Source organism: Sceloporus undulatus, chromosome 6 (assembly GCF_019175285.1).
Source record: "Sceloporus undulatus isolate JIND9_A2432 ecotype Alabama chromosome 6, SceUnd_v1.1, whole genome shotgun sequence".
Classification (NCBI taxonomy): domain Eukaryota; kingdom Metazoa; phylum Chordata; class Lepidosauria; order Squamata; family Phrynosomatidae; genus Sceloporus; species Sceloporus undulatus.
This window is the reverse complement of record NC_056527.1, coordinates 121,863,438-121,888,233: the sequence shown is the minus strand read 5'-3', so window position 1 is coordinate 121,888,233 and position 24,796 is coordinate 121,863,438. Positions and strand designations below refer to the sequence as shown.

Genomic DNA, 24,796 nt, shown 5'->3' with positions numbered 1-24,796 from the left:
GTACAATTTTCAAGCAGACTTTGGCTACATCTGCAATGCAGAAATAATGCAGTTTGACCCCATTTTAACTGCCATGGATTATAGGATTGGCTTAAGACCATGCTTTGCCCCAATGAAACCCCACAACTGCACACAGATCCCTTGAGGACTTGCCACTTTTGCAATTCTGGTGGCATTTGTTATGCAGAACATATGATTTCACCTGGAATGAAATTGGATCCAGCAATATCACAGATAATAAATCTCTGTTTATATGAACTTTGTTCCCTTCGGGGGTAATTGTTATTGTTATTATCATTTGCACAAGTTATTGACATATCATACCAGATAGAAATACAGTTTGTAATTCAAGAGGTTTAAAAAAAAGAAAGATTACATGGTCCTGACTATGACGTCCTGCTGCTTCTGTAACATAAAAAGGGTCCAAATAAGAGGGGGATAGTCCAAACACTGAAATGCAGCACAGCTGCAGTTCACCAAGCAATGCAAGTCTGTGGCGACCCACGGAAGTCCAGCTACAGCTTGGTGTTCCGGTGGTAGGCAGGTATGTGGGACGTGGCGTAGGTGGGCTGGCTGTGCCACGTGGAAACCGGGTACAGCCTGTGGCGCAGGGCGCTGTCGTAAGAGGTGGGGTAGTGGACCAGTCCGGCCCCCAGGGGCTGGCAGAGGTCAGAAGGCTGAACCGACGCAGTTAATATCGGGGTTGGAAAAGCGGGGATAATAAACGGGCTGATGGACAGCGACGGGATGAGAGAGGGGGACTGTCCCTTCGCGTGTTCCCCGCCGTTGCTGAAACCAACCGGAAGCCTGAGCATCGTTCCTTTGTACATCTCCTGAGGAACTGGAGCGATTGGGAAACCTGAATTCGGCACTGCTGCTTTGGGCTTTGCTACCCCCTGCTGGCCATTTGGGGGACTGCCACACTCCGTCCCATTGTTGGATTCCGGGACAAAAGGGGAGACGGCTTTGAGCTTCTTCCCATGTCGGAGGAAGTCCTCTTCCAAGGCTCGCTTTTTCTGATGCAAAGTGTCCGGAGGGCTTGGAGAAAGGGATGGGCCTCCGGACTTTGGGATCTGCGGACTGACCTTCGCCATGTTGGCCATTGGGGGAACCCAAGAGGGTTTGATGTGCAGGAATGAGGAAGAGCCCCTCTTACTGCCAGAGCTGCTGGGCTGGAAGGCAGAGGACTGTGTGGCGTCTCCTCTCCAGGAGGGCAGAGGCTTCCTACGGAGATCTTCTGGCTGCTCCTCTGGGTCCTCTGGCCTTTTCTGAGACAGGCGGCTGGAGAGGACATTCTTTCCAGATGACTGAAAGGAAGAGGGGGACTCAGTCAGGTCCCTTAAACCTGGATAGTATTCTAATGGTCCACGAATTGGGTGGCAGCTTACGGGTTTCACGATGTCACTTCTAGATGTGTAGAAAGAACCACAAAAAGTGGGTAGACCAGGCGAGGGATGGCCTCCTGAGCTCCCACCATCGGCTTTCTGGGGCCCCTGGCTAGTCCTGAAACCTGGACAGACCTTTGCGATGCCTTCATTTTCTCTGGAGGCCTGAGAAGATCCAAGAGGGCTGCCAGAGCCCTCCAGCTTCTCCGCCCCATTACTCTGCCCCTCTTTGTGAAGATGGTGACTGACTAATGGAGTCTTAGTACCAGCCTCCGGGTTCAGACCAGGTCTCTCTTGGATTTGGGTCTTCTTATATTGTGGGCAGGTGCTGAGGTGTCTCTCGTGGCAGTACAAGGCCTCGTCCTTGCTCACCTGGGCCAAGAGCTTCTTCTTGGCCAAGGGGGACATGATCCCGTGGTTCCCTTTAAAGTAGAAACTGGAGAAGAGGCGCTTGGAGGCCTCTGAGCCGCCATGGGCCTTGCAGTTGCAGGCGTCCATGCGCTGATTATCAGGCATCTCCCGGCCATTTGAAAGAGAAAGGTGCCCCTCGGTTTGTTCTGTGGGTTGCTTTTGCTCGGTTTCGTTGGTAGTGCTGGGGGCAGAAGCAACAACGATGTCAGGTTTCAGCTTCTCTTGCAGAACCTACAAACAAAGGGAAACTGGGGTGAGAAACTGGAAAAGCAGGAGGAGAATAAGCCAATTGACTTCACAGAATAATTCCCACGCAACATTATGGGGTTGTTCGAAGCGTAGGAGAAAATTGTACAGAGGTCTCACTGGTTTACTATTCAGTCTTGAAGGGTTTCCCTGAGTGTCAGGAATCCTGTTTTTCAACATAACAATGACTCATTGCAAATATATATCTATTTCGGATCTTTCTATAACGCTGCCCAGCCCACAAGGGCTCTTGAGCCGACGGACAAATAAAAACAGTCTAAAGATAAAACATTTTCAAAACATATTAAAATACTCTTTTCAAATCGTGTTTAAAAACAGTTTTTAAAAACAAACAAACCCTAAACTATCATTTTAAAACAGTTGAAACAAATATTTCTTCCATCCTTAATTGCTAAGCCTTGCTAAGTTAGGACGGGCAAATGGGTGTCCAAACTCATTTCTTTCAACGTTTTGCTCCTTCTCTTAATATTATTGATAAGCTTGCCATTAAAATCTCCATTGGCTATAAAGCACCAAACTTTGCAAATGCTTCCCCCTTGCCTTTGAAAAGGCTTTGAGCGACACTATGGAGAAAGGAAATATAGCAGTTTATAGAGAAAAGGGTAGTGAGCAGGAACCGAGAAACAGAAGATATCACCAATAATAAACGAATAAAGTTATTCCCAGATAACCCACCAGAGGGCACTCTAGTCTGCAAAGTTTGCTCTCATGTGCCTTCAAGTTACAGCAATCATAAGGCAAACCTATCACTGGGTTTGCAGAATGGGTTTGCCATTGCCATCCTCTGAGTCTGAGAGACTGTGGCTTGCACAGGGTCACATTTCATGGCTGAGCAGGGATTCGAACCTTGGCTGCCAGAGTCCTAGTCCAATGCACAAACCAATATGTCACACTGGCTCTCAGAGCCCGCAAAGCACTGATGTTCAAATGGCTAGTGCTTTGCAGCACATTGGCACTATTCCCAGGACTTTTAAAACATAGAATTGTAGACTTGGATGGCACACCAAAGGTGATCTAGTCTAACCTTCTGTCATGCAGGAATATGCAACTAAACCACTACTGAAAAATGCCCACATAGCTTCCGGAAAGATGCATGCGTAAGCTTTTGGATTGTAGCTGCAAAAAGATGCCCACAAAGCTCCCAGAATGATGCATCTTGGAAGCTTTTGGATTGTAGCTCCTAAAAGATGCCCACATTTCTTTTTGGACTATAGCTCCCAGATTGCCCCAGCCAGGTCAAGCTGGGAGTTACCGTCTAAGAGGAAACATGGGCATCTTTTTGGAGCTACAATCCAAAAGCTGCCAAGGTGCATCTTTCTGGGAGCTACAGTCCAAAAGGAAAAAAATTTCAAAGCTTCCACCTCTGCAATATAAACCAAGAGGGAACATAGTACTTTTCAAGAAAGAAGCATCCTGGGGGAAGGCTTGCCTTACCTGGTCCTTTACCTTTTCTTTTTTGGCTCTTTTCTTCTCAACAACACCATTCCCTCTTTCGCCTTTCGGCTCCTTGGAGATTTTGTATTGTTTCCGGGGCTTGACAGGAGGTAAAGGTTTGTCGTCTTCGCCTTTCAAGTGCCTGACGTAGGGGAGGACCAGCCTGCAAAAGCAGAACCCGGAGTCAGGAATAAGCCTATGGCTCAGAAGCGCATAAACCTAGCTGTGTAGTGCAATTGTGTGCTGTGTAGTGTAATTTATGAGTATATTTTTGCTTTGTTCTTTCTTGAACAAAGAAGACTCTCAGGTCACTCTCCCTTTCTTGATGGAGTAGGGAGAAAGAAAGGGAAAAACCCCAATACCTCTCATAGTGTCTCCGGGTGCAAGTAGCCGCACTGGTGCTCCCAGGGCTGCCTCCCAACATGTTATAGACGTTCTTCCAAAGACGCCGTCCAGTGACCTGCAATGAAGAGCAGAGGGTGAATCGACAACGTGGCAAGAAGATGTGATGTGCAACAGCATGCTTTACATACAGAATCCTACTGGTATGCAAGGGATGGTGTGAAAGAAGGAAGGCAATGGAAAGAAATGGTCTGTTATGAGCCTCTCCAAATGATGCCTTAGTTGGATTATTTCTGCAGTGTGGATGCAGCATTCATTGTTTGCCAACTGCAATGCTTTTTATTGGGATTTGCTGACTGTGCTGCATTTTTCATCCTCCATCTCTGTGCCTCCAAGAGTCCCCTTGTTGCCCAGACCAGCTGGTCTTCCTCCTTCCCTGCTCCAGACAGGTTTTTGCACCACTACGTTCCTCCACTCCTTCTCTTTGCAGGACACAGATGGAAAGGGATGATGTGGGGTGGATCTGCTGAGCCAAGCAGAAATGCCAGCATAAAGGGGAACATTTAAAGCAGATGACCCATTGGCCATATGATTCTGTCAGGGAAGACCTGCTGGCACTGCTGGGGAAGATAAATGTCCAGCATCCCAAGCTTTAAGAATTGGAGAAGGCCAAAGATATGATGAGGGCCAGCCAAATCATTCCCCAGGTTACTTCAGCTTGCATGATTGATATCATGGAAGCTTAAGAGTTGGGAGGAACCACAAAGTTGATCATTTTTAAATAGTAGTGTAGAATCACAGAGTTAGAAGACACTCCAACCATCATCCAGTCTAACCCCTTCTGCCATGCAGAAATACACCAGCAAAGCACCCAAAGAAGGAGACTCCACCACCCTCCAGGGCAGTCTATTCCAGCTCTTATAGTAAAGAAGTATCTCCTGATCCTTACATATGTGTGCTTTTCATTTTTCCTGCCTTCATAAATGGACCTTGCATTTATCCCTGTTGAAATTCAGGAGGAACGGAGAATCCCTACATTTAGCCATGATTCTTGGGGTTTGGGGGTGCGAATGGGGCTCCAAAGAGTTATTTTGCTGGAGCATGGCTTCCAGAATCTTCCACTCTTCCAAAATAACAACCCTTCCAAACTCTGGGTGAGAAACACAGGCAACTCTTTGCCACACAGAGTCCCAAGAAACCTGGGGAACAGATGGTTATATATTGAGCTTGATCTAGCTCCAGGTGCAAATTCACTTGGGAAATGGCACCAACTCTTTGGTTCTGTGGCTCACCTGAGAGTAGGCTGCATTATCCCTATAGCCCTGCTCCCCCTCGAAATATCCTTCTGGATTTATAGAGAGGGAAGCAGACCACAGACGACGCTTATCTTTGCAATGCGGATGTTGAGCAAACTTCCCAGAAGCTTGTGGGCAAAACATCTACTCTGGACACTCGGTCTTTCGAAGCGATTGAAGTTACAAGGAGATAAAATCTTTACAGCTTTTGCTACCAATTTGAACCTGAGCATGCAACATCTAAATGCCATAGGCATTAAGATTGTGAACCGGGCTGGGAACAGACCTTTTCATTCATATTCACACAAGAGCACTATGGCCCTTTCTTGGGCTGCATCCACAATGGAGAAATAATGCAGTTGGACACCGCTTTAACTGCCATGGTTCAATATAGTTTGGTGGGATGTTTAGCCATCTCTGTCAGAAAGATCTGGTGCCACAACTACAAACTCTTGGATTACATAGCATGGAGCTATGACTCATGCTAGAAGTCCCTTGCTACTCCAGGAGATCCTTACTCAGTGTCCACCTTCTTTCCGAGTAAGAAACAAGATTCCCCTCCAGCTTTCTTACCAGTTCATAAGCTCCCAGCTTTTCCACGACTTTGTAGATCTTAAAGAGGTTAACTGTAAAATAAGAAGAACAGAAAAAGGACGTGAATGAATGGATCAAGAGAAGTAACGTTACAAGGCTTTGGCGTCAGAAAATATGAAGAAAGTAGAAATGCAGGTATTATGAGCTGTGCGCACTTCCACAAACCCTGTCCTCCCAAGCGCTTTCATAAATAATGCAAGCTAGCAAAAAATGGTAAAACCGATGACACAAAATAAGAGAAACTATCCAGACGGTTTCATCTGCATCGTTTATAAAGCTATGATGAAACATTTCCTTCTTTTTTTGGAGTATAGGCCTGACCTAGATTTTAGGCATCCACCCAAGAAGCTGGAAATTTTGACAGATCCTGGTTCAGCTCCTTAGTTAGGTATATTTCCTAAGGGCTTGTCTAGACTAGCCAAAAACTCACTCCATATCTGCTACTATCTGTTTACATAGAGCCTGATTTGCAGTGGATTGGCCCCTTCTGGCTCTTGAAACCTGCAAGACCTTGCAGGTTTTTCCAGGGATATCTTTTCCAGGGATAAGCCACCTCGATCTCATTGGAGAGGCAGGGTATACATAAATAATAATAATAATAATAATAATAATAATAATAATAATTCTTTTAATAACTATCTGTTTTAATATTGTAATAATTTAATTCCTTTTTAATGGGTCCTTCCAGTGTTTTTGGGCATCATCTTTTAAAAGCTCTAGGCAGCAGAGCAGATGGTAAAGGGCCTCATTCCCACTAACTTTTAAACCGGATCGTGAATCGGTTTGAATCGGTTCAAATGACCCTGGTTCCCACTAAATCCGAATCTCTGTGGCGATTCCAAAAGGGGGGGGCATGCATTTAACCCATGTCTTTTTTACGCTGATTTTTTCCACTTCTTTTTGGATAAAATGAATCTGTGCAAGTGTGAACCAGATGCAGATTGGAATCAATTTAAATTTGCCCTTCGTCCAGCTGGAGCAGGCACATTTTGAATCGATTCATGCCTGAATGTGAACCGCAAGTGGATTATTTTGGAGGGAAAAAATGCGATTGGGGCAAATGTAGTAGGAACCATGCTCTGCTGTCAAACCAATCCAGCGATTCGGATCACACAACGATTTATCTGTAAGTGGGAATAGGGCCAAGGATGCTGGATGCTAAGGTACAAAGCCCTGGGTTGACCCCTCTCCTCTGCCCTACCGGATACTTCAGTTACACAAGGTGGCAAGCAACGTTCTAAATATGTAAGAAAAGCCGCCAGGGACGTACTCTGCTTGAACCCCAGGTGAGGCACCCTCTCGATTGGTGTGTGCCGATCCTTCATGAACTTGTAGAGGTTGACCAGGAAAGTTTGCTCCTCTTCCTTCTCCCCGATGGGCATCTCATCGTCTCCAGATTCCTCTGCAGGGCTCTTCTGCTCCGTTTCAGAAGTGCTGTCTGGCTTCGAGGCGGGAGATTCCTGGTGGGAAAAAGACACAGAAGCCAAAGCAATCACCAACTGCATGGAGGAAATGAAGGAGAATGTGTAGAAGCCCCAGAGACCCAGTCTTGGAATCATAGCCTGGGAGAAATCCAGTCCTCGGTCCCACAGCAATGGGAAAGAGGAGTCCAAAAAGAGCCCATCTTATCCTTCCCTGAGTCCGCTTTCCAGGTACAGGGCGTGCCTCCCTTTTCTAAAGCGCTTGGGACCAGAAGTGTTCCATATTTTGGATTTTTTGAGAATTTGGAATACGTACATAATGAGACATCTTGGCAATGGTCTAAACACGAAATTCATTTATGTTTCATACTCATAACCCGATGGCAATTTTATACACAGTATTTTGGGATAATTTTGTGCATGAAACAAAGTCTGTGTACACTGGATCATCAGAAAGCAAAGGTGTCACTATTTCAGCTGCCCAAGAAAAAACGGATTTGGCTTTTGGAGTATCTCGGATTTTGGAATTCCAGATAAGGGAGGCTCAAAGCGATGCCAAACATCGCTTTTTAAAACCCTGATTGTAACAAGGAACAGATAAGAATGAAAGGAGAGCTGTGCGTCATCAGAGCAAAAAGATTATTTGGTGTTCTCCTTGTTGGATGCTTGCACCAAGCCCACAAGAAGCACATGCCGACTAACAACATCTTTCTGTTCCCAAGCACCTGGCACACAGAAATTATAATTTATACCCATTGTGATTAATAGCTATCGATAATCTTGACCTCTGTGAATGCGTCTGATCCCCCAAAATGTCTCTCAGAGTATTAGGGTGCAAGATGCAAAGAGGAGGGGAACACACAAGCCACAATCCTCACAACAAGCTAGTAACTATTTGCTGCTCTTTTCCCTGGAATTTATCCCCGGAGCCAGCTGTCTCACTCCGTCAGCGGAGCCCTGTCTCTAAATACTTGCGAAAAGGAATTTGGGATTATTGCTGACCAGACGTTGATGCTACACCCAAGAAAGTAAACAGGTTTTAAGCGACATTAATCTAAACCATTGTTTGCAAGGCAAGGGAAGTACTAGTCCCATTACAGTCTTTCCTGATCAAGCGTGAAGCGCTGCATTCAAGTTCTGGGCACCCCATTTTAAGAAGGATCACAACTAGAAATGCAAGGCCAAGGTCTTCCTAATCTATTTCTGGCCTCTGTGCCCCGCATAGACGCTTCCAAGCCAATGTTCCAATGAAATATTACCAAAAAAAAAATCTGCTCCTTCTGGGACTAAAATCATTAACTCTTGGAGAAATGCAAAACAGATGGGGACTTGTTTTGGTTTGGAACAGCTGCAAGAACTAGAGGTTTGAACCTCATGCGCTGCAATCCCAGAGTCAATTAGCAGGAGATGGGGAATTAAAAAGGGGTGCGTCTCCTTCCCCAAAAGAAAAGCCACAACTGCAACAGGAGTTTCACAAAATCCACTGCCAAGTTCTTTCCTTTCAGCCTCCGAAGAACATCTGGACGCTTTCGTCTCTTGGGGAAAGATGGTGGCTCCGGGACAAAACACCTGCTTTGCACATTGAAGGTGTTCTGGGCTCAATGCCTGTCCTCTCCAGCGAAAAGGAGAACAGGTACATAGAGTCTGCAAGCATCCCTTAATCTATGGAAATATTTATATGGTGCCTAGAACCATGGGTTCTTTTCAGTTCTTTGACGGTGACGGTTGTTGTGTGCCTTCATGTCATTTCTGACTTACGGCAAACCCTAAGGAGTCCCTTTAATGGGGTTTCTTGGTAAAGAATTGTTGTTGTTGCTGCTGTTGTTGTTGTTACCAATACCCTGCTTTCCTCTGAAAATTGGGACACCAAACCTCTTACAAATTTAAAAAAAACAACACAGTAAAAAACATACAAAAGTGCTCAAAAGAGATCTTCCATGCCAGCATCCTCTGCAGATGCCAGCCACAGATGCTGGCGAAGCGTCAGGAATAAACTCTTCTAGAACATGGCCACAGAGCCCGAAAAACCCACAAAAAAACACAGAGGAGGTTTGTTTGTTCAAAATTTGTTCAGAGGAGGTTTGCCCTTGCCGTCCCCTGAGGCTGAGAAAGTGTGACTTCCTCAAGGTGGCTGAGTAGTGATTCGAACCCTGGTCTCCAGTCCAACGCTCAAGCCACCACTCTTGGCTTGAATCGCTGGGTTTGTGGGTCACCTGGCCTGAGTTTCAAACAGTTAAAAAAAGGACCAAAATGGTCCTTTGCACAGAAAGGATGCCCCTCTGCCTGGATCTGGAGCTATGGGGGGCATGCCTTTTCCCCTTCCTCCCCACTTGCCCATCCAAGCCGCGAAAGAGCGGCTGTTCAGCCCCGTCAAGCGCTGTTTTTGTGGTTGGAAGCCATTTATTAGCTCCGAAGAGTAACCAGCTTGTTCAGCTTAGAGAGAGAGAGGCGGGAGAGAGATGCCGAGTGCATTATATTCAGGGCTGGGCGAGAGGCCAACTTGGTCAGAGAGCTGGAGATGTGTGAGAACACAAGAGGCTGTTTCCAGGAAAACACAGCGGCACCAATTCTCGCTCTCCCTCCCTCGCTCCCTCTTTCCCTCGTGTTCCCTCTCGGCTTTCATTTCTTTGAAAAAATCTATCATTTCACGTTTGTTTGTTCTAAATTTTCCGGCGTTATAAAACTTGTTGCTATTTTTGGTCAAGGCAGCTGTTTTGCTCCCAGCAGCGTATCTTGCTCCTTTCTGTTCTTGTTCTTCTTCTTCCCCCCCTCCACTTATGATAGCTGTGTTATATTAGCTGCGGAGCTATTTCTGGGGCTGGGTTATATTTGTTCGTTTATATATTTATTTCCCTCTCTTGTGCAACAACGCGGCTAAATCCGAACCGGCAAAGGCGGCCAAAGCTGGTGAGCGTGCATGCTTTCAAGGTATTATGCCTCTCAAGAGGATGGGCATGTGTTCCGCTCAGTGAAGGTGACCCATAGGAAACCCAAAATCTGATAAGAAGCCGGGGTTAGGAAAATCAAGAAGGGTCGCACAGATGTAAGGTGACATTTTCTCTTCCCCAAAGTATGGACAGTAAGGCAATTCAGACCTGGATGTAAATCCGAACCCAGCTAGACTTTACTGTTGTGTGCCTTCAAGTCGTTTCTGACTCATGGCGAACCTAAAGCAATGGCCCTTGTGGTCTCTTCCAATTCTACGATTCTATGAAACGTATGGTTTGCACAAGTGGGCAAGTCACACTCTCTCAGCCTCAGAGAAGGCAATGGCAAATCTTTGAGCAAATCTTTCCAAGAAAACCCCATGAGAAATCACTTGAAGGCACACAATAGCAACAACAGCCTCCATGTCAGAGACAGGGTTCAGAATCTCAGACCGATTTTACGGTATTGACTTTATCTATATGTCCCCTTTCTCCCAGGCTGGGGCTCAAGGTGGGTTCAAGCCATTTCAGCCCTGTTCAGCTTTGTTCCAAAGCAATCCAAATTCTGCACCGTTCAGGGAGCGCCAATTCTTGGGGTTAATAGGGGCAGGGTGAAAGAGAAAAAGGACTTCCCCCCGTAACCTGTTTCTCAGGAGTGAGAGTGATTTCTCAACAACCGTGACCTCATTTCAGAAGTTCAGACAGGTTTTTTCTTCTCAACAACACAGTGCTTGCATTTTCGGTTTCTTTTTTCTGGTGCTGATACCCCTGCTTTGGAAATTTTGACAGTTGTCCTCCATTTCTGACTTCACTCTTCCCCCATAGACAATAATAATCATAATAATAAGTCCACTACTTGCTACTAAGACAGGTTTTACAACAAGAGTGACATCACAAACCTCCAACGGTGCAAGGTTTTCCCGACACAGCTGGCAATTTGGATGGTCATCTCTCATCTTAACAAACTGAACAGTGGATAAGTATTTCACCAACCCTGCACACCCTTTTATACCACCGTCCACGCAAGCCACCATTAAACAAGGTATTTTCTCATTAAAGCATCACCTCCCATCGCCTCCAACAGGAGAACAATGGTTGCCAACCTTGGAACAAGCCAGAATCTCAAGCCATGGTTTGCTTAAGATCCTGGCTTGTTCCAAAGTTGGTTTTCCAGCTTCTCAAAACAAGAACCATGTCTTAAACAAGTCACAAGATCATGGTGAACAGGTTTGGAAGAAACCAGGATCCTCAACCAATATTCAGATTAAAGTTTCCAAATTGTTCTCAAGCTGATAATCATAGGAGAACAAACCAGAAGATGAATCATGTTTAGGAGCTTTTGGTTAGGTTCAGCCACAGATTGCATCCCTGCAGCTCTAATACTGAGCCAGGTTATGCCAAGAAAGCAAAAGGAGCAAGCAAGGAAAGGGAACATGCCTCCCCGAATTTTAATTTGCAAACTGCAATTTGAATGAAGCCAGGACTACTGGGGCAACTTTAGCCTGCTCTTCATGAATTCACGGGGCCAATATTCCACCCCAGTGGCCTCCAACAAATGAGGGATGGCCTGGCTTCGGCTCTTGTTTGGATTCATTTCCATATTCTCTTCCACGGCAGCAGAATTGGGATGAAAGGCAGGGAGGAGTATAATGTTTGTGGGGGCAGAAATAGAAAAATGCATCCTTTGCAAGTCAGGAAACCGGCCACTCCAAAAACCCAAATTCCAGGCGTGCTTTGTGGGATTATCCTGTGGGGCAGATTTGTGATGGACCTCCTAGGGGTCCTAGTGCCAGCCTTTCTCCGCTTCCACGCAACACCTCCTGGGCCAATGTTTTCCCATCTATAACACTAGGGCTGACCATGTTTCCCCAAGTATCTCGAGACGAGTGGCACTGCTGCTATTTTCTAAAAGTCCAAACAAAAATACAGAATGACTCTTCCTTATGCTTGAGACAGAAGTGTTTTGGATATTGGATTTTGGGGGGATTTGAACATCGGACTAGGACTCCGGTCACCAGAGTCTGTATCCCGACTCGGCCATATAAACCCATTGGGGTGACTTTGGGCAAGTCACACTCTCTCAGCCTCAGAGGAGGACAATGGAAACCTCCTCTGAATGAACCTAGCCAAGAAAACCCCATGATAGGGTTGCTTTAGGGTCGCCATAAGTTGGAAACGACTTGAAGGCACACAAAAACAACAGTCCCCAGACTTCCCATTTTTAAAATTCTTGCTTGATTTCTTTCCCCCATCATCAAAATGCTCAAAATGGATACACAGTTTAGACCCTACAACCACCCTAAGAACCCCAGATACCCTCAAAGACCAACAAAATTGGCTGAAAATGAGACCAGAAGTGGCTTGACATCACCTTGGGTGAAACCAGAAGTGTTGGTGTGACCCACCGGAGGTGGTCCAGGGCGAAAAATGCCCCCCTACACCCCTGACCTATAGCTTAAGATCCCACTCTTTCTTTCTTTCCATCATGTGTTTGCCATCACCTGTGGCCATTCCTTCACTCACCACATCTTCCAGCTTCTCTGGAATACTCTGTTGCTCCTTGGCATCAGGACTTCCCTCCGCCGCTTCTTCTCCGGATTCCATCTCCAAGGATTGCTGGGGCTCTTCCTCAGCCATGGGAACAATCCTCTTTTTCCGCTTGCCTTTAAAGCTGGGTGCTGCATTTAAGACGGATGGAAGAGAAAGGAAAGTTATTGAGGAATACAGACTTGGCACAGGGTGGCACCAGAGCCAACGTGGCACAGTGCTTTGAGCGTTGAATTCACTGGAAAGCCAGGGTATGTTTAGCCTGGAGAAAAGAAGGTACCAAAATGGGAGAAAATGTGTACCAAAATGTACACAACAAGTTAAGTTTGCTTTATCTGATATGCTTGGGACATGAGGTCTTTTGGATTTTGATTTTTGATTCTGAAATAGCTGTATTATACACACACACACTCATACATATGCACATACATAATGAGGTATCCTATGTCTTGGAGATAGGACCACACTGCTGGCCCATGTTCAACTTATGAGCAACAATAACCCGAAGGTCCTTTTCACATGTGGTACTGCTATGGGTCCTCCATCCTCTCAATCTCAGGACTGAAGGAATATTCCATGGGGAGGGCAGAATTCTTATATGGGGAAAGCAATGCCCTCATTGTGAAGTCGAAGGCTTTCATGGCTGGCATCCATAGATTTCTGTGGGTTTTTCGGACTCTGTGGCCATGTTCCAGAAGAGTTTATTCCTGACGTTTCCTCAGCATCTGTGGCTGGCATCTTCAGAGAATGGTGGCATGGAAGTGATTATATACCCCATTCACTTCCATGTCAGCATTCTCTGACAATGCCAGCCACAGTTCCTGGTGAAATGTCAGAGATAAACTATTCCAAAACACAATCACATAGCCTGAAAAAACCACAAAAAACCATCTGAAGGTACCTTTGAGATCTAGCCTTTGATGCAACAACATTTCTGCTGGTCCTGATGCTACGATAGCCAATGCTCTTCTTCAACCCTCCTGACCCACTGGCACTGCCAAGACCAGCCTCCTGAGGTACAGTCGATGTCTGTGCCATGTTTCATCTATGCCCATGCCCTACTCCTTTGCTCATAAGTGTGACGAGAAAAATGCACACCATTCAGAGCAAGACATTTCTGCCAGGCCTTTAGAAGGAGAGAACGCAACCACATCAGCAGCAAGGCTGGCTTTCCTAGAAGAGATGCCTCCTCCATTGACGTCTTCGGCTCACCGTTTCCTGTTTGCAGACGTTATTTTTGCACGGGCAAAATGGGCCAAGCTGCCCCATTTCCCCTTTCGGTTTCAAGGTGGTTTCCTGAACGGTGTGAATCTCATCCCCAGAACCACATCCTTCCCTCCTAGACGTTGCTCAACCAGCTCCTTCAATCAAACCCTCCGAAGACAGTCCCCAGGTGAAATGTTCCCTTTCTGCCTTTGGAAGTGTGTGTCTCCTCTCTTGCGGACTTGACAGAGGTCTGGGACAACGTCAAAACCAGAGTGAAGCCCAGCTTGCAAGTAGCAATGGCACTCAGAAAGCTTGATCCTGGAAACCAAGGAATAATATCCCACCTGCTTTGACCTATAGGTACACAACTGGGGGATAACGCCCATTGGACCTGGGACACTACCCCTGGCCTTTAGGGTTGCCAGATTTCTGGGTTTGGCCCTAAGTCTCCAGTTTATATGGGTCATTTCCAGACAGGAGACAAGGATACAGATTCTGCAGTTTTGGGGGCTTACCTGCAGGAGAGGAAAGGACTGGGTGCAAATCTCCACTTCCGCTAAGAAAGCAGCGGCTTGCTACAGTTTGCAAGGAATAATTCATATATTGTTGCATCTTTCAAAGATTGTGGAGGTGGGATTTCTTTGCATTTACTAAATTGTTTTTTGCCTTCCTTCCCAGTTGTTGGGGTGCCAGGGCTCACCTTCTACTCTCTTTGCATCTATCTTCATAAACATTACTCGTTCCATTTCCTTAAGTAAATGCAAAGGAATAATCTGCTCATTTCACCCTAATCTGGTATTATCCCGTCATGCAAGATTTCTTAATTTCCACACAGGAATTATTTCTCTCTCTCTCTCTCTCCTTCTTTGTGTGTGCACTTGAATCCCAAACTACAAGGGACTGTGGTTGGTGGTTAATGCAAAACTCTTACAGGTCTCACCTGGGACCATCTCTAGGTTTCAAGTTTTGGTCTGGAAGCTTTCCTAGATCCTGAAGTGGCAGTCCTAATAACTCTGTAATTTGATTTGTAGTTTTGTATAATCGCTCTGTACGTTGCTCCCAGGGAGTTTGCATAAGAGGTGAGCAAAGGGGGGCCTGGTGCACCATTGCAAACGAATCAGGGCTACTGAAATGAATATGCTCCAGGAACCTGAAATTCACCAAAATTTCCTTATGCGCCAGGCCCATTTTGAAAGAGAAATGAACATGAAACTTAGACTGAATGTCAGTTTTTACCTCCCAAGTACAAGTTTGCTTTAGCTTCATTTTAGTTGGCAGGTGGCAGATATGAAAGTCTCAGCCGATAACTGTCAACTGTCAAGAACTAAATCTCACTGAATGCTGTTAGTCAAATACTGTTGCACAACAACAGCCAAATGCACCACTGAATGTCGGTTATCAAATACCAGTTGTCAAATCAAACTGAAATAGCACCACTTGCACAAATACTCAGCAATATTCATCAACTGCATCTAAAGAAGCAGATTCACTACGGTTGCATCTGCACTGCAGAAAGAATGCAGTTTGACACTGCTCAAACTGCCATGGCTCTATCCAATGGGATCTTGGGATTTGTAGTTTGTTGTGGCACCAGACCTCTATGACCTCTAAATATCTCACAAAACTACAAATCCCAGAATTCCACAGCATCCCAGTTACTCTGCAATATCAGTATGACAAGGGATCTTGGAGCACCTTTGAGACTAAAACATATCCGGGGTAGCTGCGTTGGCCATATAGCAAAGTATAATAATATCCAAAATCCACAAAACAGAAATACCTGTATTAGACCAACCAAAATGCACAAATTACATGATGCAAGCTTTGGAAGCTCCACTGGCTTCTTCATCAAGCAAAGGTGTTAAAAGGTGAATGGCGCTTCGGAAGGCATTTTGTGCATTTGGTTGGTTGTGCCAATAAAGGCATCACTGTTTTGTAGATCTGAGAGAAGGAAAGAAGTTGGCGGCATGAGTGTTCGTAGACTGAAGATGTAGAAGTAGACTTAAGTCTACAAAAGCTTAGGCTGCCAACTCCTTTCTCTGGATTAGTCTCCAAGGTGCTAGAAAATCCTTTTGGATAACAGCTGGGCGAGAAGAGAAAAGGGGGCAAAATCTTCCCCTTCCCATTAGGCTCAGGCAAAAGCAAACTGCTGCATCGCCTCCTAGTTTGTCTGTTCTTCATCCTTTATAAATTATACCATCTTGGCCCCATTCTGATGTTGCTTGGCTACGACGTTGCTTGGTTTCCATCTGCGAAACGACGGAGAGGGTGGGATAAACATGCAGTTCATACACCGTTCGACCTGCCACCTCTTTCGCCTCCATGGGATCAATTCCACATTTGTTACAGTTTGCAAAAACGGCAAAAACAGGTAACTAAACACTCACAAATGCAGCTTCATTTTTGCACCAACTTGGGCAACAGACTCTTTAAATCAACTTTTTTATTATGTTTAATGCACGCCGGGCAAAAAAGCGACGGAGAAGCCAGGTGGATTGGCCCAAAAGCTGGATGGCTTTTGCTCCATGACTAGAAGGAAAAACAGTCAGCCTCTTTGCTCTCCCCAGCAAAAAAGCAAGCAAGCCAAGGGTTGAACTGTTCCCAGCCATCTCTGCCCCCACATCTACTTCCAGCTCATGTTCGCTAACATAAGCATGTATGTCATCCCTTTCTCCTCCCCATAAACACTGCAGGGTCAGTGGATTTATACAAAACGCTCGCACAACTGTACAAAAGAGGCAGCCGGGCTGGAGAGAGAGAATTCGAAAAATAATAATAAGTCGAGGAAGGCAGGGAGGTGGGGGGAAAGTTCCCGGTTTAATGTTCTCCGCGCATGAGATCATGGCTCACACGGCAGCCAAAACAAGTCCAGCTTCTGAGAGGATTACTGGACATGATGACAACTTTGGGAAACAAAAGAGGAGGGTTTGGAGAGGGAGAGAGGAGGAAAAGAGGAGAGAAAGACACTCCTTGCCCTTTTTCCCAAGGCTTATGGAAGAATTCAAGGAGGAAAGATAGACCCTTCTTCCACTTAATAGGTGATGCTTTGAGAATTTGGGGGGGAGAGGAAGGGGAGCTGCACATCCCAAATGTATTAAATTGGAAACAGAACTGGAGAGAGAGTGGTTATGTGGGAAAGAAGAGATGCACAGACTGACTCATCCCACGTTTGCCTTCATTCCAGAAAGTTATTGCTTGGACTGCAACTCCCAGTATCCTGGGTGGCTTGGTTTTCTTTTGTCAGGGGAGAAGGTTCAATGCCCAGCTCCGCCATGAAACCCACAGGTTGACCCTGGGCAAGTCACACTTTCTCAGCCTCAGGGGATGGCCATGGCAAACCTCCTCTGGACAAACCTTGGCAAGAAAACCCAGTAATAGGTTTGCCTTAGTGTCGCCATAAGTCAGAAACAACTTGAAGGCACACAACAACAACAGAAGGGAGAAGGGGAAAGTGCCCAATGGTGCTGGATAATATTGATAAAGAAGATCTGGGACAATCTGTTACCTCTCTTTCCAATGGTCCAAAACGATTATTTATTAATAGCGTTCCAACTATTTGGTTGTATTGCTTGAGTCTCCCTTATCCAAAATGCTCCCAAAACACAATTTTCATGGGTGGCTGAGATGCATTCTCATGGTTTGATATACACAAATTTTGTTTCGTGCACAAACTTCTTAGTTTCATGCACAAACCTATTAAAAATATTGTGTATAAAACCACCTGCAGGCTATGTGTGTAAGGGGTATATGAAACGTAATGAATTGTGTGTTTAGATTTGGGCTCCAGCTCTAAAATATCTCATTAGGCCTATGGGGCTTGCCCAAAATCCAAAACATTTCACCATAATTCTGAGATGACATGAAGGTACACAACAACAACAACAACAACAACAACAACAACAACAACTGGGCCATGTGTGGCAGTCAAAGCTGTTTTGTGGCCGCAGAAACACACACATCTTCTGGAAATCTACAACAGAAGCAAGTTGCCTTTTTAATAGGCCCCTGAGCATCTGTTTCCCTCCCCAATTGCACAACATTAAAAAAGAAAGCTTTTCCAAACAAGTAGTGGACATCCAGCTGCATTTTCCTATTTTCTGACTGTCTTAGTCCTCTTTGCAGCCCCCCGAGGCAGAAAATTGGATCCAACTTCCCTCCCCAAAACTGCCAACATCTGTTTTATGGAGTGCGCTGTTTCATCTGAATTAGCAAAGTGCCACATTTCGGGGTGAGAAAAGAAAGAGACAACCTGCCTTCCAAACCTCCCTGCTGTTGTTATAGAGGGGCTTAAACCAGAAACCCCAGCCCTATATCCCATGCAGTTGGGATCATGTCAGATCTCCAGCAGAGCCCTTGAAGCACCTGTTCTTACAAAGGAGGGTTTTTAAATCCATCCGCCGGCCCCATTGCAGCCCCCATCGTTCAAAACAGCTGCTTGTGGGACTCTCTGTGGCAGTTTGCTGGCCTCAATGAAAGCAATTGTTTTCCAGGCGCAGTTGGGGAACTGACACATGGATGGCGGAGGGGGAGCCCTTTGCCTTGTTCTTCCTTCTGCAACTCCAGCAAAGAGTGCGGAATGTGCTGACCTCAACCCAATTATTTGTCCTTCCATCTGCAACGGGTTTTAAACCTTTCCAAAGAAACCCTGCGGTCGACCTACTGCTTCCCACTGCCCTGTTCCTTCGCTCCCTTGTAAAAAGTTGTGTACTGAAAACACAACAATCAAGCCTGTTTTAGAGAAGAGGAAACCAAGATTCGGGGAATACTATCGAACCCATTTTAGAGATGAGGAAACAGAGTCCCAGGTTCAAGCAGACCAGAGGGAGCATCACTGGCAAACCCATTTTGGGAACTGGGAAATTTGAGTCTTCGATGTCGCACAGAACCCACCTTTAAGGTGGTCACAAAGAAGCATTAACGCCCATCTTTTTACTTTCAGGATTTCCGATATCACTTTATTTGAACAATTGTGTGTGATAATCAATCGCGCAATGACTCGCCATTTTGGCTTTATTTGCGGGATGCTTTAAATGCACTTTAATCTCTCTTTAATGCCGAAATCAGCCCCTGTGTGATAAACTCCACAGTGGTTTGCGTGTTGGGACTGCAACTCTGGAGACTAGGGTTCGAATCCCAGCTCAGCCATGAAACCCACTGGGAGATTTTGGGCAAGTCACACTCTCTCAGCCTCAGGGGAAAGCAATGACAAACCCCCTCTGAACAAATCCTGCCAAGAAAAATCCCATGGTAGGGTTGCCATAGGTCAGAAACAACTTGACGGCACAAAACAACAACAATTTTAGAGGCTGGGAAACAAAGTCTCACATTCAAGCAACCATAAGCACCACTAGAGATGCGATTGTGAGTCCCGCTTTCAGAGAATACACTGAAAACACTGTTATCAAACCCAGTCTAGAAAAGCAAAAAACTGAGTCTAAGATTTAGGGACTACAGTGGAAGCATTGTTGTTGTTGTTGTTGTTGTTGTTGTTGTTGTCGTTGTTGTCGTTGTGTGCCTTCAAGTCATTTCTGACTTAAGGTGACCATGGATGCAAGGTTTCTTCATTACTCTCCGCCATGAGAAAGACAGTATTTCTCTCCTGTTCATGCCAGAATCGTCCAGGATGTTGGGAACTGTAGTCCAAAATCTAGCTATGTCAAGCTCTGGCTCAGAGGCAGCCAGACTTTTGGGACTAAGGTTCCCAACATCCTGGAGTATTCTGGCTTTTCAAGGCTCCGATATCTGACTTTGGTCGAAACAACAAATCCCATCCATCCGATCCCGCAAGGCACTTCTTATGCTATCGGAGAGGACAGCACAGAACGGCAACTTCAGACCTCTTTATCTGGGCTGCTTTAGAGCGGGAAAAAGGCCACTCTCCTTCCCCAGAAAGCCATTTGTGAAAAATAAAAGAAAGCCCCATGAAGCCTGCAAACACGTCAGGGCATGAAATGGGGAAATAAAATCATCAGTGCCAGTAAGCCCTTTGAGACAAAAACACATGCACACAGTTCAAGAGAAGTCCCACAGATGAGTTTCCAAACTTCTGGGTGAATCATAGAAATCAGATGCGGCATAAAAAAGGATGAGGTCATATGGTGTTTGTTCTGTAACTTAAGCGACGTGGATCGGAGGGGGCTGCAAGCGCATCATGCTCCTTATATCGGCCATGCTCTAGAAAAACATTCACATCACACACACAAACACACACACATACACAAAGCCACTTCAGCTGGCCGCCTACCAACTTTTCAACCAGGTTTCGTTTTACAAAGAATGCATTAATTACAAGGAAGTGAAGCAATGAATCCGTCATATTCCATGGAAATGGTACCACAACGTTGGCTCATGTGCCAGATGGGAAATTATGGAGACTGGCGCACCAATCTACCTCTGGAGGCAGTTTCCTAGGAAGCCTATTTGTTCCTCAGCATCCCCAATTTTCAACCAGAGTCTCTAGTTCACATATTTGTTTTACAAACATCATGAGATCCAACCATGGATCCACAACAAAAGGCATAGTTTGGTCCTGAGTGTCCACAGCTGTGAAGCCTCCATTCTTATGGGAAGCCAACATTATTATACACTGAGATATGATGGGAACCTGTAATGGGAACTTATGGCTTTCTATGGGAATCCAACATTATTATACAGTAGGACATGATGGGAACCTATTGTGTAAACCTATGGTTTCCAATGGGAAGCCAATATTATTATACACTAGGATATGATGGCAACTTATTGTGGGAACCTATGGCTTCCAATGGGAAGCCAACAGTGGGATATGATGGGAATCTATTATGGGAACCTATGGCTTCCTATGTGAAGCCAACATTATTATACACTGAAATATGTTCAGAACCTATTGTGGAAACTTATGGCTTCCAATGAGTAAGTCAACATTTTTATACATTGGGATATGATGGGAACCTATTATGGGAACCTATGGCTTGCTATGAGAAGCCAACATTACTATACATTGAGTTATGATGGGAACATATGATGGGAACCTATGGCTTCCTTTGAGAAGCCAACATTGTTGTACACTGTACATTATTTTGCAGTGAGAGCCAATGTGGTCTAATGGTTTTACTAAAGTGCTAGGAGACCAACTGAGTCATCTTGGCTTCTAGGGAGAGTTTGGGTTTCTCTAGGACCCATTTATTAGAAACTGTTGAATAAAATCAATACAATTTCCTTTAAACAACATCCGCCTCTGCTTCCCAATCTCCACCGAAGCCCATTCTCAATGAGAAGACCAGGGCCCTGCTGGCCTTTCAGAATTCCCTGGCTCCTGCTCAGCTGCAACTTGGCCAAAAATGACAGCATGAGGTTGTATTACACAGCCATGTGCGCACATACACACACATACACACCATTGAGCATTTCCCGCACTTAATACTCCTTCCCACACCTGCTGATAGGAGCTGAGAAAGAAAGCACAAGAGAACAACACAACACGGACACCACGTGGCCCATTTATCCGGGCAGATAAGCTATTCATAAAAATGGTTCTTTGCTGTGTGTGTGGAAAGAGAAAGAGTGAGAAAGGTCAACAGCCTCCTAAAATATTCCTTGAGTCATGAGGAAGCAGCAAAAAGCTGTTAGCATCTTCAAAGAATGTGGAGCAAGCCACTTTCAGGAAATGAGAGCCTACAATGGAAGCAGAGCTATGTGTAGCTACACAACCACAAAAACACATTTTATTCGGCATCACATCTTTGGGGGATTTGGGAGCAGAAAGAGGCATGTGGGACGGTGCAGGGGAACAACCAGTGACTCTTTTCTGGGACCCAGAGGGGATCTGGTTATAGGGCAAATCATGGGGACGTTGCCCCCAAAGAAGAGGTTTACAGCACTGCAGTGACTTAAAACTTCAGATGAGAATTTGGAAACAAGAGTTTAAGGAGAAGGTAGGCAAAAGAGAGCCAGCTTGTCATTGGACTATGACTCTGGAGACCAGAGTTTGATTCCTGCTGGGCCATGAAACTCCCTGGGTGACCCTGGGCAAGTCACACTCTCTCAGCCTCAGGGGAAGGCCATGGCACACCTCCTCTGGACAAATCTTCCCAAGAAAACCCCATGATAGGGTGGCCATAAGTCGGAAACAACTTCAAAGTGCACAAGATGCACACAAAGTGACCAAGGAAGGCACAAAGGCAGGGAATTCCAGGGTTTTAGGTGTCCCATGTCTCGCTCTCTGCAATGCTAGATATTTGGGGGTTGAAGGAAAATTTGGGGGGGGGGGGGGGGAAAATATTTCTTGGGGAAGATCATGCTTTTTTTTTAAAAAAAAAAAAAACAAAAAACACAACCCAGCTACACTTCTATGTAAGAGGGAGTTTGTTGTTCGGAAAGAGCTGTTCTGGCGAAGGGCTGACACAACAGCTTAGCTGAGAACAGCCAGCAAAGAGATTATTATTTCATTTCTTGAAAAACCACAACAGGAAGGAGGATGACAAAATCAGAAAAGAGTGCTGAAATTCACTAAAGAGAGAGAGAGAGAGAGAGAAAGAGAGAGAGGAGAACTGGAGAAACAGGAGGAGAAAATCAAACTCACTAGACTTTTTAATTTAAAAATAAAGTGGGAAGGAATTTCTTTCTTTCTTTCTTTCTTTCTTTCTTTCTTTTTTCAAGTCCTGGGGGAAAGAAAAAACAAAGACAGGAGAAAACTTCTGGCAAAGCCACTTTCTGGCAGCATTCAAAAGAGGTCTGATCACAGGAATGGCACTAAAAGACACAATGTTCTGGACAGCAAAAGTGTGGAAGGGGGGGGGAGTCTTGTTTTGCTTTTAGAAATAAAACCAAGGCAAATTTTGCTTTTTAAATGAGTTGCCCTGGTTTTCTTGCACACACAGGCGCCCTCCGTTCTTTCCTCCACCTGCTCAGAAATGCAAACTCAGTGACTTGTTTGGGTGATATTCGGCAAGTCACACTCTCTCAGCCTCAGAGGATGGCAACGTGGGAAGAAACCTTGCCAATGAAACCCTATGGATAGGTTTGCCTTAGGGTCGCCACGTGTCAAAATTGAATTGGTAGCACACAACAACAACAAAGTCATAGAAAGAATAGTTTGGCTATATTAACTGTCTTGGCCTCATCCTCCAGGATCCTGGGATCTGTAGTTTGGAGAGGCCCCAGCACTCTTTGGCAGAGCAGACCTTGTAAAAACTACACATCCTAGCAGTCCATAAAGGATGGAGCTGCGGCACTAAAGTGGTGCTAAACTGCATCAATCATTTCCACAGTGCAGACGCACCCTTGGACACCTTCAATGGCAGCCACTCATCATCTGTTGTCAACAATAATACTTTCTGCTGAGCTACGCACAAAAACAAGGGACTGGAATCAAAGAGGAAAAAGGAAAGAGAGGGGAAAAAAACACACACAAAGATACCAAATTTGCATTAAAACCCACTGGTGGCTTTTTTTGGTCCTTTCTCCCATGTAAAAAAGGAAAAAGAAAATCACGATGTTTCAATTCTTCTTGCTTTGAGTCAATGAAGAAATTAAAAACACCAACCAGGATATATATGTACACTATACAGTATGTGTGTGTATATATATATGTATGTTTGTGTGTGTGTGTGTGTAACTGTTTGCCTGTCTCCCACAAACATGTCAAACACACACACACACAAATATGACTCCTGAAACTTTTGAGAATGCCTTTCCAATCTTCACTTTTCCTTTTTTAACATACTGTACAGTATTGGACTTTGTTACTTGCTGGATGTATCTTTCTCAATGCACCTCCTGCTATATTGTCTCTAGGCTAGAGTTTCAGTGTTAAAAGCCAACAAATTGCCCCAAAGAAGGAAGAGAACAGGGAAAACAAAACGCCAAAACAACAACAAATCCAAAACCATTTCCCCTCTACACACCCTTTTGATGCACTTCCAGCCAATGCTCTGTATTAAGATGTGCCCAAAACACCTCCAAGTCCCTAGTCCTCACTGATCTTGGCCACAAACAGGAGGAACAAAAGCCAAAATCATATTCCTCCTCTGGAGCCCCTCTCAGCCATGGGTGACCCTGGGCAAGTCATACTCTCTCAGCCTAAGAGGATGCCACTGGCAAACCTCTTCTGAACAAATCTGGGACAGGTTTGCTTTAGGGTCTCCATAAGTTGGAAACGACTTGAAAGGCACATAACAACAACAACAACAACAACAACAGGAAAGACTTCCTTATATACACTCCCCCCCACCCAAGATCTCAATACTATGCCAAGACCAAGCTGCTAGTCCTCATTGATCCTGGATGCCCCACTTCTTCTGTGCGTAAAGGCACATGGCTCAAGGATGGTCACAAACAGCAGGAACACAATCCAAAACCATTTCCCTCCCCTAGACAGCTTTGTATACTCTTCAATCCGGATTACACCACTCTCAACTCCATATGAAGTTGTGCCAAGACCAAGTTGCCAGTTCCCATTGAGCCTGGATGCCCAGTTCCTCCTGTGCGTAAAGGCGCAGGGCTCAGGGTTGGCCACAAACAGCCTGGACAAAATCCAAAACGACATCCAAAATAAAGTCCGGAATAACATCCCTCCCTCCCCCCTTGTATCCACTTCCACTAAGTCCGTGAAGTTGTGCCAAGACCAAGGTGCCAGTCCTCATTGAGCCCAGATGGCCAACTTCTCCTGTGCGTAAAGGGGCACACAGCTCAGGGCTGGCCACAAACAGGAGGAACAAAATCCAAAATGACATCCAACATAAAACCCAAAGTCCCTCCCCTCCCCATTCTTTTATACACTTCCACTAAGTCCATGAAGTTGTGCCAAGACCAAGGTGCCAGTCCTCATGGAGCCCAAGTGCCCAACTTCTCCTGTGCGTAAAGGCGCACAGCTCACGGATGGCCACCAATGCCCTCCCATTCCATCCCAGTTGGCTCACCCATCGTCCGGATCCCGGATCCTGCCCTCTGCCACTGCAGCTCCCATGCGCTCCCAACTCCTGCCAAGC

General features: G+C 45.5%; 1 protein-coding gene across 4 annotated transcripts; it reads right to left on the bottom strand.

The window, feature by feature from the left end:
• Positions 1–228: 228 nt before the first annotated feature.
• ARID5A (AT-rich interaction domain 5A) lies at positions 229–24,796 on the bottom strand. 4 transcript variants are annotated; one of them, XM_042472704.1, is made up of 7 exons: positions 24,728–24,796; positions 12,600–12,754; positions 6,999–7,188; positions 5,708–5,760; positions 3,860–3,957; positions 3,498–3,660; positions 229–2,027 (listed from the first exon to the last, which is right to left on the bottom strand). In XM_042472704.1, exons 1-7 carry the CDS (start codon positions 24,729–24,731, stop codon positions 516–518), a joined length of 2,175 nt encoding a protein of 724 aa, XP_042328638.1. In that variant the 5' UTR covers positions 24,732–24,796; the 3' UTR covers positions 229–515. The 4 variants fall into 4 exon arrangements, with proteins under 4 accessions (XP_042328638.1, XP_042328639.1, XP_042328636.1 ...); XM_042472705.1 differs by lacking the exon at positions 24,728–24,796 and adding an exon at positions 14,770–15,596 and having other exon boundaries at positions 3,510–3,660; XM_042472702.1 differs by lacking the exon at positions 24,728–24,796 and adding an exon at positions 14,770–15,587.